Source organism: Chenopodium album, chromosome 21 (assembly GCF_948465745.1).
Source record: "Chenopodium album chromosome 21, dcCheAlbu1.1, whole genome shotgun sequence".
Lineage (NCBI taxonomy): Eukaryota > Viridiplantae > Streptophyta > Magnoliopsida > Caryophyllales > Amaranthaceae > Chenopodium > Chenopodium album.
Window position 1 is genome coordinate 4,919,086 of NC_137854.1, and position 12,903 is coordinate 4,931,988.

The window sequence follows — 12,903 nt, forward strand, 5'->3', positions numbered from 1 at the left end:
TTAACCTTCAAATTTAGCCATACAAGGGAACATTTTCAAGTCCGGAAAAGTTAGGCATTGAGGTGCTTCCTAAAGCTCCCAAAGGGTCATCGAATGTTCACTTAGTGCTCGAAATCACCTCATTTATGCCTTGGCCTACCCACTATAATCATGTTTTAAGATGTCTTGCCTTAACCTTAAATAATGGTCTTATTTCTCACCAACTATCAAGCATATTATCGACTATACTTTGTTACATCACAAAATGTAATTAAAGAGAAGGACGTGAATAATGTAAAATTCCATATGGCGCGCCTAGCGCTTAAGTATAAAAACATTTTCGGCACAGAGCTTACTCGTTAGGGCTTCATTCTTAAAAATTCAAAGTGACAGCCCATTCTTAAAAAAAATGCAAAATTTTGGCGCGAATTTGAAATTATTTCACACACAAAATCCCACTCTTTCTCTCATCTTTCTGTTCACTTCGAATCCCCAAATCAAAATTGCTGAATTCCCAACAAAACCCCTAAAAAATCACTTCAAAAAATTTCCCCCAAATCAATTTCTGAAATGGGGAAGAACGATCCAGAGCTATCATCAGCAAGGAAAGCATATAGGAGTGCTAAAGATATAGGAAATCGCAAAGAAGAAGCTAGATGGGCAAATGTAATTGGTAATCTTCACAAAGATAGAGGTGAATATTGCGAAGCCCTAAATTGGTTAAGGATTGATTATGAGATTTCCACTTCTTGTTTGCTTCAAAAAGATCGTCTTCCTTCTTGTCAATCCATGGGTGAAGTCTATTTGCGTCTCCATAATTTTCAGGACGCCCTCCGCTATCAGGTATATTTTCGGGTTTTCGCGGTTTTGTGTTTAGAAGGGATAACCCAATTTAGTCGGCTTCCGCATGGTTGATGTTGGTAGTATTATGAAATTTGATTGATGTAAAAAATAGGATATCTTGACAATTCTCATTTCATTTTACCTATTTTTATGTTGTACATGTGAATTTAGGGGTTTAAGTTCATATTATTGATTATTTTTAGGATCAATTTTCTTTTTGTTTATAATGTTTATTGATTCATGTATCAGGGTTATTATTTTGGCTTTGTTTTGCTGCTTTTAGGGTTGTTTATGGTAGCTTTGTTCATATTAATAATAAGTTTGATTTATGCAACAACAGCTCTTTGTTCTTAGGAAAGGTAGTTTCTTTCAATGATAATCTTATTTGGGTTACTGGCATTTTATAAATATATATTCTTATTCATTGAATTTTGGTTGTGTAATGTTAAAATGTTATATTATCTAACTAAGATGTTGATTAGTGAGGTATAGGAGAATTTTATGACAATGGAAGATGTATGATTTTGCTAACTGAAAGTAGTATTCGAAAAAAGAGCGTAGTAAGTACTGGATTCGATTTATTCTGTTATTGTTGATTGGACTAGAATTAGCTTGGAAGATACTGTGAACTACCCTTTGCTAATACTTGATGTATTGATTCTGTTTTCTGTTGCAATTGTAGAAAGAGCATTTAGAGCTAGCCAAGGATGAAGAAGATCTGGTTGAGCAGCAAAGAGCTAACACACAACTCGGACGTACATACCAAGAAATGTTTACTAAATATGAAGATCATTCTGCTCTTCATAAGGCTAAAAAGTTTTTCAAATCTTCTATGAGTCTCGCTAAAACTCTCAAGGAAAATCCCCCGGACTCTAAATCCTCTTTTCTTAAGGAATATGTTGATGCATATAATAATGTTGGAATGCTTGAAATGGAGCTTGATAACTTGGAAGAGGCTGAAAAAATTCTTACCAAAGGATTGGAGATCTGTGATGAGGAGGAGGTGAATGAAAATGACGAGGGGCGCACTAGGTTACATCATAATCTTGGATTTGTCTATATGCAGCTAAGAAAGTGGAACAAAGCTCGAGAGCATATCAACAAGGATATATTGATATGTAAGAATATTCGCCATCGCCAAGGAGAGGCTAAAGGCTATATTAACCTTGGTGAACTATATTGCAAGGTTCAGAAGTTTGACGAGACCTTGCAATGTTACCAAACGGCTCTCAAACTGGCAAAATCTCTGGAAGATGAATTTGCTTTGGCTCGTCAAATTGAGGAAAACATTCGAGTTGTGAAGGAATATATTAAAGTGAAGAAGGATATAGAAACAGAAGAGCAAAACTTAAAGAAGCTTAAGCGTAGCATGAACATGGCCAAAGGCACTTCAAGTGAAAGAAAGTGTTTAAGGCAGCTAATGAAGTCTCTTGATCTTCTTATTGATAAAGCCACCGTTATTTCTGCTTGGGAAAAAGTAAGTATCTAGTGTAAGATTCTTCCATTGTACTTAATCCCTGAAGAACATACTGCAATTAGTAGATATATATGAAACTTTACTGTTTCTGCACTGAAGATTGTCTCTTTTCTTCTTGATAATGGCCTTTAGGGTTTATAACTATAAAGTGGGGGATTTTATTTCACCCGTATATTCCAAGAGCCACAATGATATGTCTCAAGCATGTTTCGGGCTGTTGAGTAAATTGAGGAAGTTTGCTTTGGATTTTGTTTTCAAATCAATTTTGATGGCATTAGAAACTATATTAATGCACAGAAAGGGCTAGTTATAAAAAATTAGTGCTCAAAGAAAACAAAAAAATGGAAAATGACATGTCCTGCGATTCTTAACTGTAAGGTAGATTAGCACAAGCCTATCGGTAAGTTTAGTTGCTGTACTACACTGTTAAAGATAAAGTTCTTAGAGACCACCAGAGAGCATTCTAAATTACCTCTATTGTAGCATAGACCACAAGAAAGCAAAAAGGCATCATGTAGCTTGTAGGTGTGCTTTTGACTTCCAAGAAGTGAAGAATATGTTTGGGTTGCTGTGAGCCTGTGATAACAGAACTGTATCATTTTGCTTACTTTTGTTCACTTTGCTTACTTGCTATACTTGTCTTAGTGTCCTGCCCTTTCCTTCAGTTCCCTCTGGAGTTCTTTGTTTTGATCCACAGATGGTTCTTAAAATTTACCATTGTATAAAATGGGGCACTTAGGTGCTGAAGGCAAATGGGTCATGCACCTTTTTGGTCTTGGTGAGGGTGTGAGGCGTTTTCACTTTTCAGTGAAGCACATACACTACTTTTTTCCTGAATATTTTCTCACTTATATCAAGCGTGCCTCACTTGTGCTCCTTGAGCCTTATTGCTATTTATTAAACGCAGAAGTGATGGAACAATTAGTTGCATCTTTTGTCTCTCTGCTATTTTTTCTTCATGCAAATGGAGCTTTAGATTATGCTGTTTGTTTCCAACTTAACTGCTTGATCTTAAACCTCTGGCTGGAAAAAAAATCTAATGCAGGTCAGCAGGTTACATATCATTTTCTTACATCTGTGCTCAATTAGTATACACATTTGAACATGATCTTGTGCTGGAGTTGGACTTGAAAATCACATTTCTAAACTTGGCACTTTCTTCTAAGAATTCCTGAAACATGCATAAATACAAAGCCACTGTTTTTACTCATTAGGGCTGTGGAAGCTACAAATACTATTAAGCTTTTTTTATGTTTAAAATTATATATATCTCTGTTATCTAACTTTGGTTCATTGTTTTCTAGCATCGAGAACATGCAATAGATAAGATAAAAATTGCAAGCGAACTAAGTGACAAAGAAAAGTTGGCTGATTCATATTTGGTTGTTGGAGAGTCATATGAAAAGCTTAGGAATTTTGAGAAAGCTCGTGAATGGTATACCAAAAGTTGGGGTATTTATAAATTGATTGGTAATCTGGAGGTTAGTTTTAATATTTTTTTAAAAAAAAAGTTGTTTCAGCTTTCTTTTTGCTCAACATGTCAGAGGTACGAGTTTGATTTAACCTTCTCTCACAAACTCACAATGGTGATTTCAGGGCCAAGCATTAGCAAAAATCAATTTGGGTGATGTTTTAGATTCTGAAGGTGATTGGCAGGGTGCCTTAATGGAATTTCAAGAAGGTTATAGGTATAACACTTGATCTCTATCCTCATTCGGAAAGGTGCTGTCAGACCTGATATTTCTTGCTGTAGATCATTTTACTTAAGCGGAGACTAATTTCTAATAAGGTGGAAATCCATACATAAAGAAATCACATGTGTGACTTTTTTTAAACAAAATTTATTATTCTGATGTGTTAGAAACAGAGTTAACTTGTTTGATTGATTGTTTGTTTGTTTGTTGTGGATGACAACAATAACTACAGCAGCAGTATTAAAGCCTTATTCTCAATGATGAGTGGGCTACATGGACCAAGATTTTATCTTCTATGGTCGTCAACCATGTTCATGACCCTCTATTCTCTTCTATCATGTACTGTATATTTATGCGCACTTATGCGATATGTCCAAACTCTTTATTTCATACTTATCTCCTTCCATCTACGTCATCTTCGGTCTCACTTGGCTTCATAATTATCAACTTTAGCTACATTAGTTGCTACTAAAATATTAGGAAAATTATTTGCTTAGACCTTGCTGCTTATGGTTAGTTAAATGTGATACTAAATATCAAATTGGGTCTTCAAATACAAACACAATGATATATTTGAGTATATGTATGCTTATTATCTTAATTTTGTTGCAGGATTGCAGCTCAAGCAAAGAAAATTACTACGCAAATTTCTGCCTTGGAAAACATGCATTACAGCCACATGATTAGATTTGATAATGTTGATGAAGCTAGGTATTTCTGTTCATCATGCATGACCATCAATAAAACAAGTTTCAGTTGGATATTATATCTTTTTTCTCCAGTGGATTCTCTATTAGTTAGTACTTAGTATTTGCAGGGTGCATTGCAAATGATAATTGTGGTATCTTAATCATAAGCCAAAAACAACAAAAAAAAAATGTAAAATTGTTTTTTTATCTGTAGTTGGTAGAAGATTTTTATGTTTTTTGCTACTCATTGTATGAGATAAAACAAACCTGGAGCCTATTCCCAGCCTTTATTTTTAGAGGGTGTGGTATGGTTATGTCCTGATGTTAAATGACTCAAATGGGGCTCATCCTTTTAGGATATTTTCTGTTTATTTGAGCTTTTGCAGCTAAGTTCAGGATGTTAATATTACTCAGCTGCTGCAAATTGCTAAACCTGCAATATTCATCTCTTACTACTAACCCTTTTGATTGGTGGAAAGCATATGATCCTATTACTAACAAAAGGCAGAGAAAACAACAATAAGTAATAATAAATAAAATGGCTTTTTTTTATCAAGGGAAAAATATCTGTTTTGCAGACTTCTCTCTCTCTCAAACCATACATTGCCAAAAAAAATAAAAAATTCCTTCTTTCACTTCTCCCAAATATTTCCTCAAATGAATTTGAGTAAAATATGAAGTTTCTCTAAGAAACTGATGGAGGGACAGAGAGAATATTTTGATACAAAATATCCTTCGGTAGTTATAAAAAAGTTGATATGTAGCTGACAAGATGAAAACACTTATGCTTGAGCATTTGAGCTGATTTACCATCCACAATTTTCTTAGACCCATTGGTGGGTGATGATGTGGAGCAATATTGATAATTGAATTTTTCTAGATGATGCTTTTCTTAGTCCATCTTTATTTAAGTTTGGGCTACGTAGAGTGCGGAAAAACTTATTTCTGTAAGTGACATTGTGCTTTGTAGGAAGTTGAAGCTTGAAATAGAGAGCTTGCAGACATTATTAAACAATGAGCAAAAGCCACATAATGCATTGGAAAATGGCTGCTCTGAAACAGAAACTGAGGGAAATGATAGTCTCTCTGAGGGCAAGTTTGTTGACTGTGGATTATCTCACGACAGTGAACCCCTTCCCATGGGCAAATCTATTTCAAGCCTTGAAGACCTTGAAGATGATGAAGTTTTGAGTTCACTTTCCCGCTGTAAAAAGTTGCAGAAGCTTGAAACAAGTAATGAAAATGGGGCTAAAAGAGTTTCTGGAACAGCTGAAGCATCTGCCAAAAACTTACCTGATTCACTAAAAAGTCCATTGACCACTGTTGGCCGAAAGCGTGCTCGTCGAGTTGTTTCTGATGATGAAGAGGATGCTCAATGCTCAAACATGAGCCTGGATGCTACTCAAGAGGATATTGCTACGTCAAATGAATGTGGGTAAATAAATATTTGTGATTTCTGTTACTTTTATGATACTGAACACTAATCCTGTTTCTTAACTACTTACAGTAAAGAGTAGAAGCAATCATCTTGATTCAGCTTGTGACCAACAGGTAACTTTTATTAAAAAAAAAATAAATAAATAAAAATAAAAATAAAAAACAAATTTTTTTTTATATAATGCATCTATTATAACAGTAAGAGCCACAGATTAAATACTATTCTCTGTTCATTCACCCAATTTCTAACAGGATCTTGTATTGGATGGCTGTAAACACGACACCAGTTCTTGTAATCTTGTGAACCATGAAGAAAGTTCGTGTTCATATAAATCTAGCAAACCTGATGAAGCTGCTCACAGTAATCTCAAGTCTCTAGACAATAAGGTATTTAGGGAACTTGTCTTAAATACATGTGTTACTGATCTATTGAGAAGGTTTTATTTTCATCTTTTATTAGTCTAAAATCCTAAATTCTAGTTGCATAGGCATCTGATCAGCCACGCTTATATTATATTAGCCGAAGCCATGTGTAGCTCCTACCCTGATACCACCAATAAGGCTGGAATAATTATGAAAACAGATCAAGTCAGTTAACGAGATTTCAAATTGAGCATGCGTGTTGTAGTTATTAGAGTAGATCAGTGAATATTCTTGCATGTATTTCTGTGTTTATGATAAACTTCCCTCAACCTTTTTGTTTGTCAGTTCGGCATTAGAATAAAATTCGAAGATGCTGCAGTGTGCATTGAAGCGGAGCCAAGTGCTTTTGCTGGTGAATTTGATATTGAAGCCTTGAAGTTGCAAGCAGCCTGTTCCTATTACTTGCAGTTATCTTCACAGAGGAGGTCCAGTGGTAGGAAAACCTTGCAGTATGCAACTTTATTCTTGCAATACCATGATGATTAGAGCACCCATGAAATTTAGGATTTTAAACTTTATGGCTCTATAGTGATTCATTGTTAGTCAAATAGAATCTGTCCGTGAAATTTATTGGTCATTATATTCAGCTCATTTCCACTGCCTTTCAATCTTTGGGTAGGTTGTGAAACCTCATGTCGTGAATTCGTGATAGATAAAAGCCAGAATTTAATTTGTATTTTGCACATTTAATATATTTAAAGTGTTAGATACTGAAGAATGTTGATCAAACTTAACCATAAAACCACTTGTTAAATCTCTCTTTATCTTAATAAACAACTCTCATTGCTTGTGTGGCTTAACTTTAATAGGAGGTTAGCAAGTTACCGTTTGAGTACTTGTTTGATTGCCATAGTTAGGAAGAATAGGGATCTAAAACTTCAGTGGAGTGGAAATTCCCACAAGACATGCAAAAAGTACATAACCCTTGGGGTAAGTTGCTCTTTCTACATTAATTCCTTTAAAGTGCAAATTCCCTAGTGTCAACTATACATGAAAATGCCATTTCTTTGGATATGGGAAATAAAATTCCGGGGAAGTGCAGCTTCATGCACAAATTAATATAGGGATATCAAACTGTTGCATGACACACTTTCACATGCCTTCTATTATGAATTAGAGAATTCATGGGTTTTGCAGTGATCCATCTTTAACTTGATTATATGAAGATGGCTGTTCCAGTAATGCATTTATGCTGTCAAACAGGTCTGTTGCCAATCATTGACAACTTGAAATTTGGAGAGCAGATCCTTGCTGCTGATCACACAATGGATACTCTTTTGATTGAAGCTCAAGCAGGAGGTTCAATAGAAGTTTCCATTAATGGTATGCATATGCTCTTATAGATGATTTTCATGAATGCTGATCTTGTTTTTTTATTACTGTACTATTAATTGGCATGACACCTTAGCTTGATATATGTGCTGATGTTATTCTTTGCTTACTACATGGCTTGTGTAATTGTATTTCACAAGTTTGAGGTGTACTGTGCTCTCTGATGCAGTATTGTTAGAGGTTTTGGCTTTCGTCTCTCCTTTTATTACAAAAAATACAGAATAATAATTGAGATTTTTTATTGCATGAATGAAGCATATTGACGACATATACTATACGGTGTTTTACACATTTACTACCCGATTTTGCATTGAAGAAAAGAAAATGAATAAAAGGGACAATCTTTCATCTCTATTTGAGTACTAGTCAACAAATATTGTTGAAAAAGTAGTTCATTATATTTCTAGCATACTGTGAAAGTTCTTTATTGTTCTTCCAATTCTACTCTTAATATCAAAATGTCCTACTACTCAACTGATCATTCCTGCTCTCCTAAGCTGTCTAATCTTTAGAGTCTCTTTTGCACAGTACAATAATCATGTGGAGACATATCAAAATATATTCCTTATATTTAATGCTATTATGGTAATTGGTCGATCTACCAGCTAATCACTTGTGATCTAAACATTGACAGGATGGGTGCAGAAGAGATTGATAAAAATGTATGTTGACTGTTGTCAGAGATTAGCTGAGCCACCTAATATGAAGCTGCTAATGAAGCTGTATAATTTGAAGGTGAGGATATATTGAGCTGTTACAAGTGACCTACCTTATCCCCTTTCTTTTTCGTTGTCTATATACTGTACGGGGTAAAACATGAGCTTTCATTTGTTTTTTTCTGTTATTTGCTTGTGTTATTGCAGATTTCTGAGGATGAAGTCATAGTGTCTGATTGTGAGCTTCAAGATATGTCAGTAGTTCCTCTACTGGATGCTTTGAGTGCCCACAAGACTATTTCCATGTTAAATCTTTCTCATAATATGTTAGGTAACCACGTTGATCATATGGTTGAATTGCTACTCCTGTCTATTCCAAATTTTTGTTCACTTACATTTGCCACTTATATTACTCTATGCCTGTAAAAAGGCTCTCTCCCTTACCGAATTTAAGAGTGGTTAGAGTTATGCAACCTTACACTTGTAATAATAGAGAGCACGTTAATTAGTTCTTGATCTGATACTCTACAACTGTCAGATACTGCACAACAAATAAAAGGTGTACACATGACCATGAGCCATTTTCGATTAAGTCTGTTATCATTCAAACTTACAAAAGTAAAAAATGCAAGGCAATAATAATGGAACTTTGGAAGTGAGACAGGATGGTTGAAGAAAACGTGAGTCACAAGACCCACAACTCACAAATTTCAAAATTAATATATTTGGCAGAGATTTTTAATTTCTAAAATTTGCTGGTCAGATCTCAAGTTGATTGGTGTAGGCCTGGTAGCTTATTTAGTATTTAATCTGTTTCTGCCTTCAGGGAATGCAACAATGGAGAGACTCAAGCAAGCATTGACATCATCAGGTCAGAAATATGGGGCCTTGGTGTTGGATCTGCACTGCAATTTGTTTGGGCCAACTGCTTTATTTCAGGTAGATTATTTTCCTTCTATACATTTCGCTTAGTAGTTTTCTGCAATTAGAAATAAGGTATGGTTGTAGACCTTAAATTCATTTTGGAAGACAAAAGGAAGTTTCTATACTGTCAGTAATCAAGTTGCCATAAGAAACAGTTTGTTGTGACTTGAGAAGATAAGAGGAGCTTTCTGGGCAATGATGTTGCATCACTTTGCCCGATATCTTTAGTCTACATTTGATTCTTTTATGTTTTATTCTCTTGTATATTTACAGATTTGTGAGTGCCCTGTGCTCTTTAGGCGATTAGAAGTTCTTAACATCTCAGGAAACCGTCTGACTGATGCCTGTGGAACTTACCTGTCCACTATATTGTGTAACTGCAAAGGTTAAACTATTTTTCTTCTTTTATATGTTCTGATTTTGTTTCACTAACTCCATGAATTGATAATAAATATGATATGGAAGGTTAGTAGTTGACCTTCTCGGCTGTTGTACACTTGTAACTCTGCAGACGTGTTTAGGATTTGGAGACTATTTCTTTGTCTAATACTCAAATCTGTTCTCTTGTTTTACAATTGCAGGTCTTTATAGTCTGAATATGGAACGATGTTCTATCACATCCAGAACAATTCAAACAGTTGCTGATGCGCTGGATTCTGGTTCTGTACTGTCACAGCTTTTAGTGGGTAAAGACTTGGTCTATGTGTAATGTTTAATACGTTTTCATCCTTTGATTGAACTACTGACTTAGTTTCCTTTTTTGGCAGGACATAATAACCCTATATCCGGTAACTCTTTATCCAACCTACTAGGGAAACTTGCAAAGCTTGAAAGGTGTAGTTTCATTCTTATTTGCGATTGTCATTATAAATTTTTAACCGATATTGTAGTGAATAGATCTGTGTGGATATGTACAGGTTTTCAGAACTGAGTCTGGATGGCATAAAACTTAACAAGCATGCATTTGACAGTGTTTGTCAACTTGCTAGATCTTCATGCCTATCAGGTCTCATGCTTGGTGCAACAAATATTGGATCTGTGAGTGATAACATCTTCAAATTTGATCATGTTATATTGGTATTGCCATTGATCCTCCTCACACCATGCCTTGGCTGTTAATAACTTGTAGGATGGAGCTTTAAAGCTGACCGAATCTTTGTTCCATGAGACCCAAGAGCTGGCAAAGTTGAACCTATCATTTTGTGGCCTTAGACTGAATTTTGTTGAAAGACTAAAGATAGTTCCTGCAGTATTGAATATACTGGAGTTGAACCTTGCTGGAAATCCCATTACGTCAGAGGTTTGCTTCAACTTCAAGATTAAGTCAATACTGAGATGTAGTGTGTATATCTGTTAACTGTAGGCCTTCAGTCTATAAACAAGAACTGATCAACTTCTAGATTCTTTTTAATGGATACAACAGCAATCAGTGAAGTATAAATTCTATTGAGAGTTGAGACTAGGTCTTAGGGAGTTTCATATAGCACTACTCTAACTAACTTCTACAGACTTTTAATTGGTGTATGCTGATTAAATATCAGTTTGGTCCTTAAATAGATAATGGACTCACCTTTTCTAATATTTGGGAGGGGTGTAACGTGTAAATGTAACTGGCGTAACTCAAATTTATGTACATTAAGGCTCTAGGAACTAAATTTAGGCTCCTAGGTTTTAAATTAGGATTTGTTCTGTTTTGGGAATGAATTTTTCTGTTTCATTTGATACCTGAAGGCTCAAAAGAAGTATAGAGAGAAAGGGGTGTGTAGAGATAGATGCTTGAACTATGTCATTCCTCATTCAAAACTGGTTTTAAAACGCTTGTATGAGTTACTCAATGCAATGCTAGTATTTAACCTAAAAAATTATTGTTCTTAGTGATAGAGAGAACCCTTTTCTGTATTTTGTTACCAGTAGATGCATTTGCTGACGAGGTCATAAAAAAGCAAAACCTTGATTAACTCATTAGAGCTTTTACTGCAGGCTGGAAATGCATTAGCGTCAATACTTGTGAATCCAGAATGCAGTCTGAAGCTTTTGCTGCTTAACAAGTGCCACCTTGGTCTCACTGGGGTTATCCAAATCATGAAGTCACTTGCTGGTTAGAATTACTAAACTTGCCCTATTTTTCATCAAATTCTATATCCATCAACAAACTGATGCTTGACTTATTGTTTGATGTCTTAAAGAGAACGAGTCCGTCGAGGAACTCAATCTTGCTGGCAACATTGAGCAAGAACAACTTCAACATATTGGAAATGATATTACAGGCAATAAGAATTCAGAAGCATTAGGCTCTAAAAAAGTACTTCAAGATCCTGCAGGTGAGCAACATGAAGAAGACGCCTTTAATCAGCTAGTAGTAGCTGATAGTTACGAGAATGATTCAAAGGCTGAAGATTCAGATGCAGTACTTGCTGACACCTGCAATAGTCAAGACAACCAAAGGATTAAGGAATTATCAGATGCCATAAGAAATGCAAAACGTTTGGAGTTACTTGACCTCAGCAACAATGGCTTCACAACTCAAGTAGCTGACACCTTCTACACTGCTTGGTGTTGTTCTACTAGAGCCAGTGTACCTCGCAGGCATGTAAATGATCAGGTACTTCACTTGTCTACACAAAACAAGATTTGTTGTGGACTAAAACCTTGCTGCCGAAAGAACTGATGCATCACCTCATTCACCTGAAACGTTTGTGTTAAAATTTGTATATATTTATAATCTTCTTATGGTAGGATTAATATTTATATTAGACTAACATTCTTTAGGACATTAGAAGCCTTCTGCAATGCTGTATATAATACAAGTATATGCTCATTAAAGATTGAAAACTGAATTCAGTGAAGCATATTCTTTGACGCTCTTGTATAATTCTTCATGTATGATGTACTCTAATCATCTAAAGTTCAGCATTAGTTTTGTAAAATGCTTGATTAGCCTTCACATTACTGTTTTTTGTTTCTGAAGATCCAGTCTTAGATGTCATAGTCAATACCATATACAGGGACTCTACTTGTTTAGCACAACAGATTTAATAACTAGTAGAATTTTCTTTTCCTTTTTTTTTTCCCGAGAGGTAGAAAAATCATCTTAATTTAAGCATTACTCTGTAATATTTTTACACATCTATAGTACTGAGTATAAATGGAATGTTTTGTATTTTCATTTTAATATTTGGTGCCATTTTGGGTATGAGACTATGAGTAGTAATTATAGTGATCAATGGGTAAATCAAGGCCTTTATTCATTTTGGTTAATATTGTATGATCAAGACAAATAATTAAAAAAAAAGACTTAAGTATCATGAGTTGCCAATATTCTACTGTATCAAAACTCAAAAGGTATTGTAATTCACCAAAATTAATAAATGTCAAATTATATTACATTAGTGTGCTCTATTCTCCTTATATTTACTCAGCTAAACTTTTCTAAATTTATCTTACTTGAA

At 34.9% G+C, this 12,903-nt stretch overlaps 1 protein-coding gene across 1 annotated transcript; it reads left to right on the forward strand.

Moving 5' to 3' along the window:
- The first annotated feature begins 359 nt into the window (after window positions 1-359).
- On the forward strand, window positions 360-12,359 carry LOC145601994 (protein TONSOKU-like). The gene is made up of 20 exons (XM_081658101.1): window positions 360-822; window positions 1,505-2,299; window positions 3,604-3,780; window positions 3,896-3,987; window positions 4,606-4,704; window positions 5,653-6,113; window positions 6,190-6,233; window positions 6,372-6,506; window positions 6,828-6,975; window positions 7,746-7,865; window positions 8,509-8,609; window positions 8,738-8,861; window positions 9,357-9,469; window positions 9,728-9,839; window positions 10,036-10,140; window positions 10,222-10,288; window positions 10,372-10,492; window positions 10,584-10,754; window positions 11,435-11,552; window positions 11,641-12,359. The coding sequence occupies exons 1-20, from the start codon at window positions 550-552 to the stop codon at window positions 12,120-12,122; spliced, it is 3,858 nt and encodes a 1,285-aa protein (XP_081514227.1). The 5' UTR covers window positions 360-549; the 3' UTR covers window positions 12,123-12,359.
- The last annotated feature ends 544 nt before the right edge of the window (window positions 12,360-12,903 follow it).

Excerpts from the sequence above, each read along its gene's own strand:
- LOC145601994 (XM_081658101.1), top strand. The coding sequence starts at position 550 with ATGGGGAAGAACGATCCAGAGCTATCATCAGCAAGGAAAGCATATAGG. Across the intron at positions 2,300-3,603 it reads TTATTTCTGCTTGGGAAAAA|CATCGAGAACATGCAATAGA; the intron begins GTAAGTATCTAG and ends ATTGTTTTCTAG. Across the intron at positions 10,755-11,434 it reads GAAATCCCATTACGTCAGAG|GCTGGAAATGCATTAGCGTC; the intron begins GTTTGCTTCAAC and ends CTTTTACTGCAG.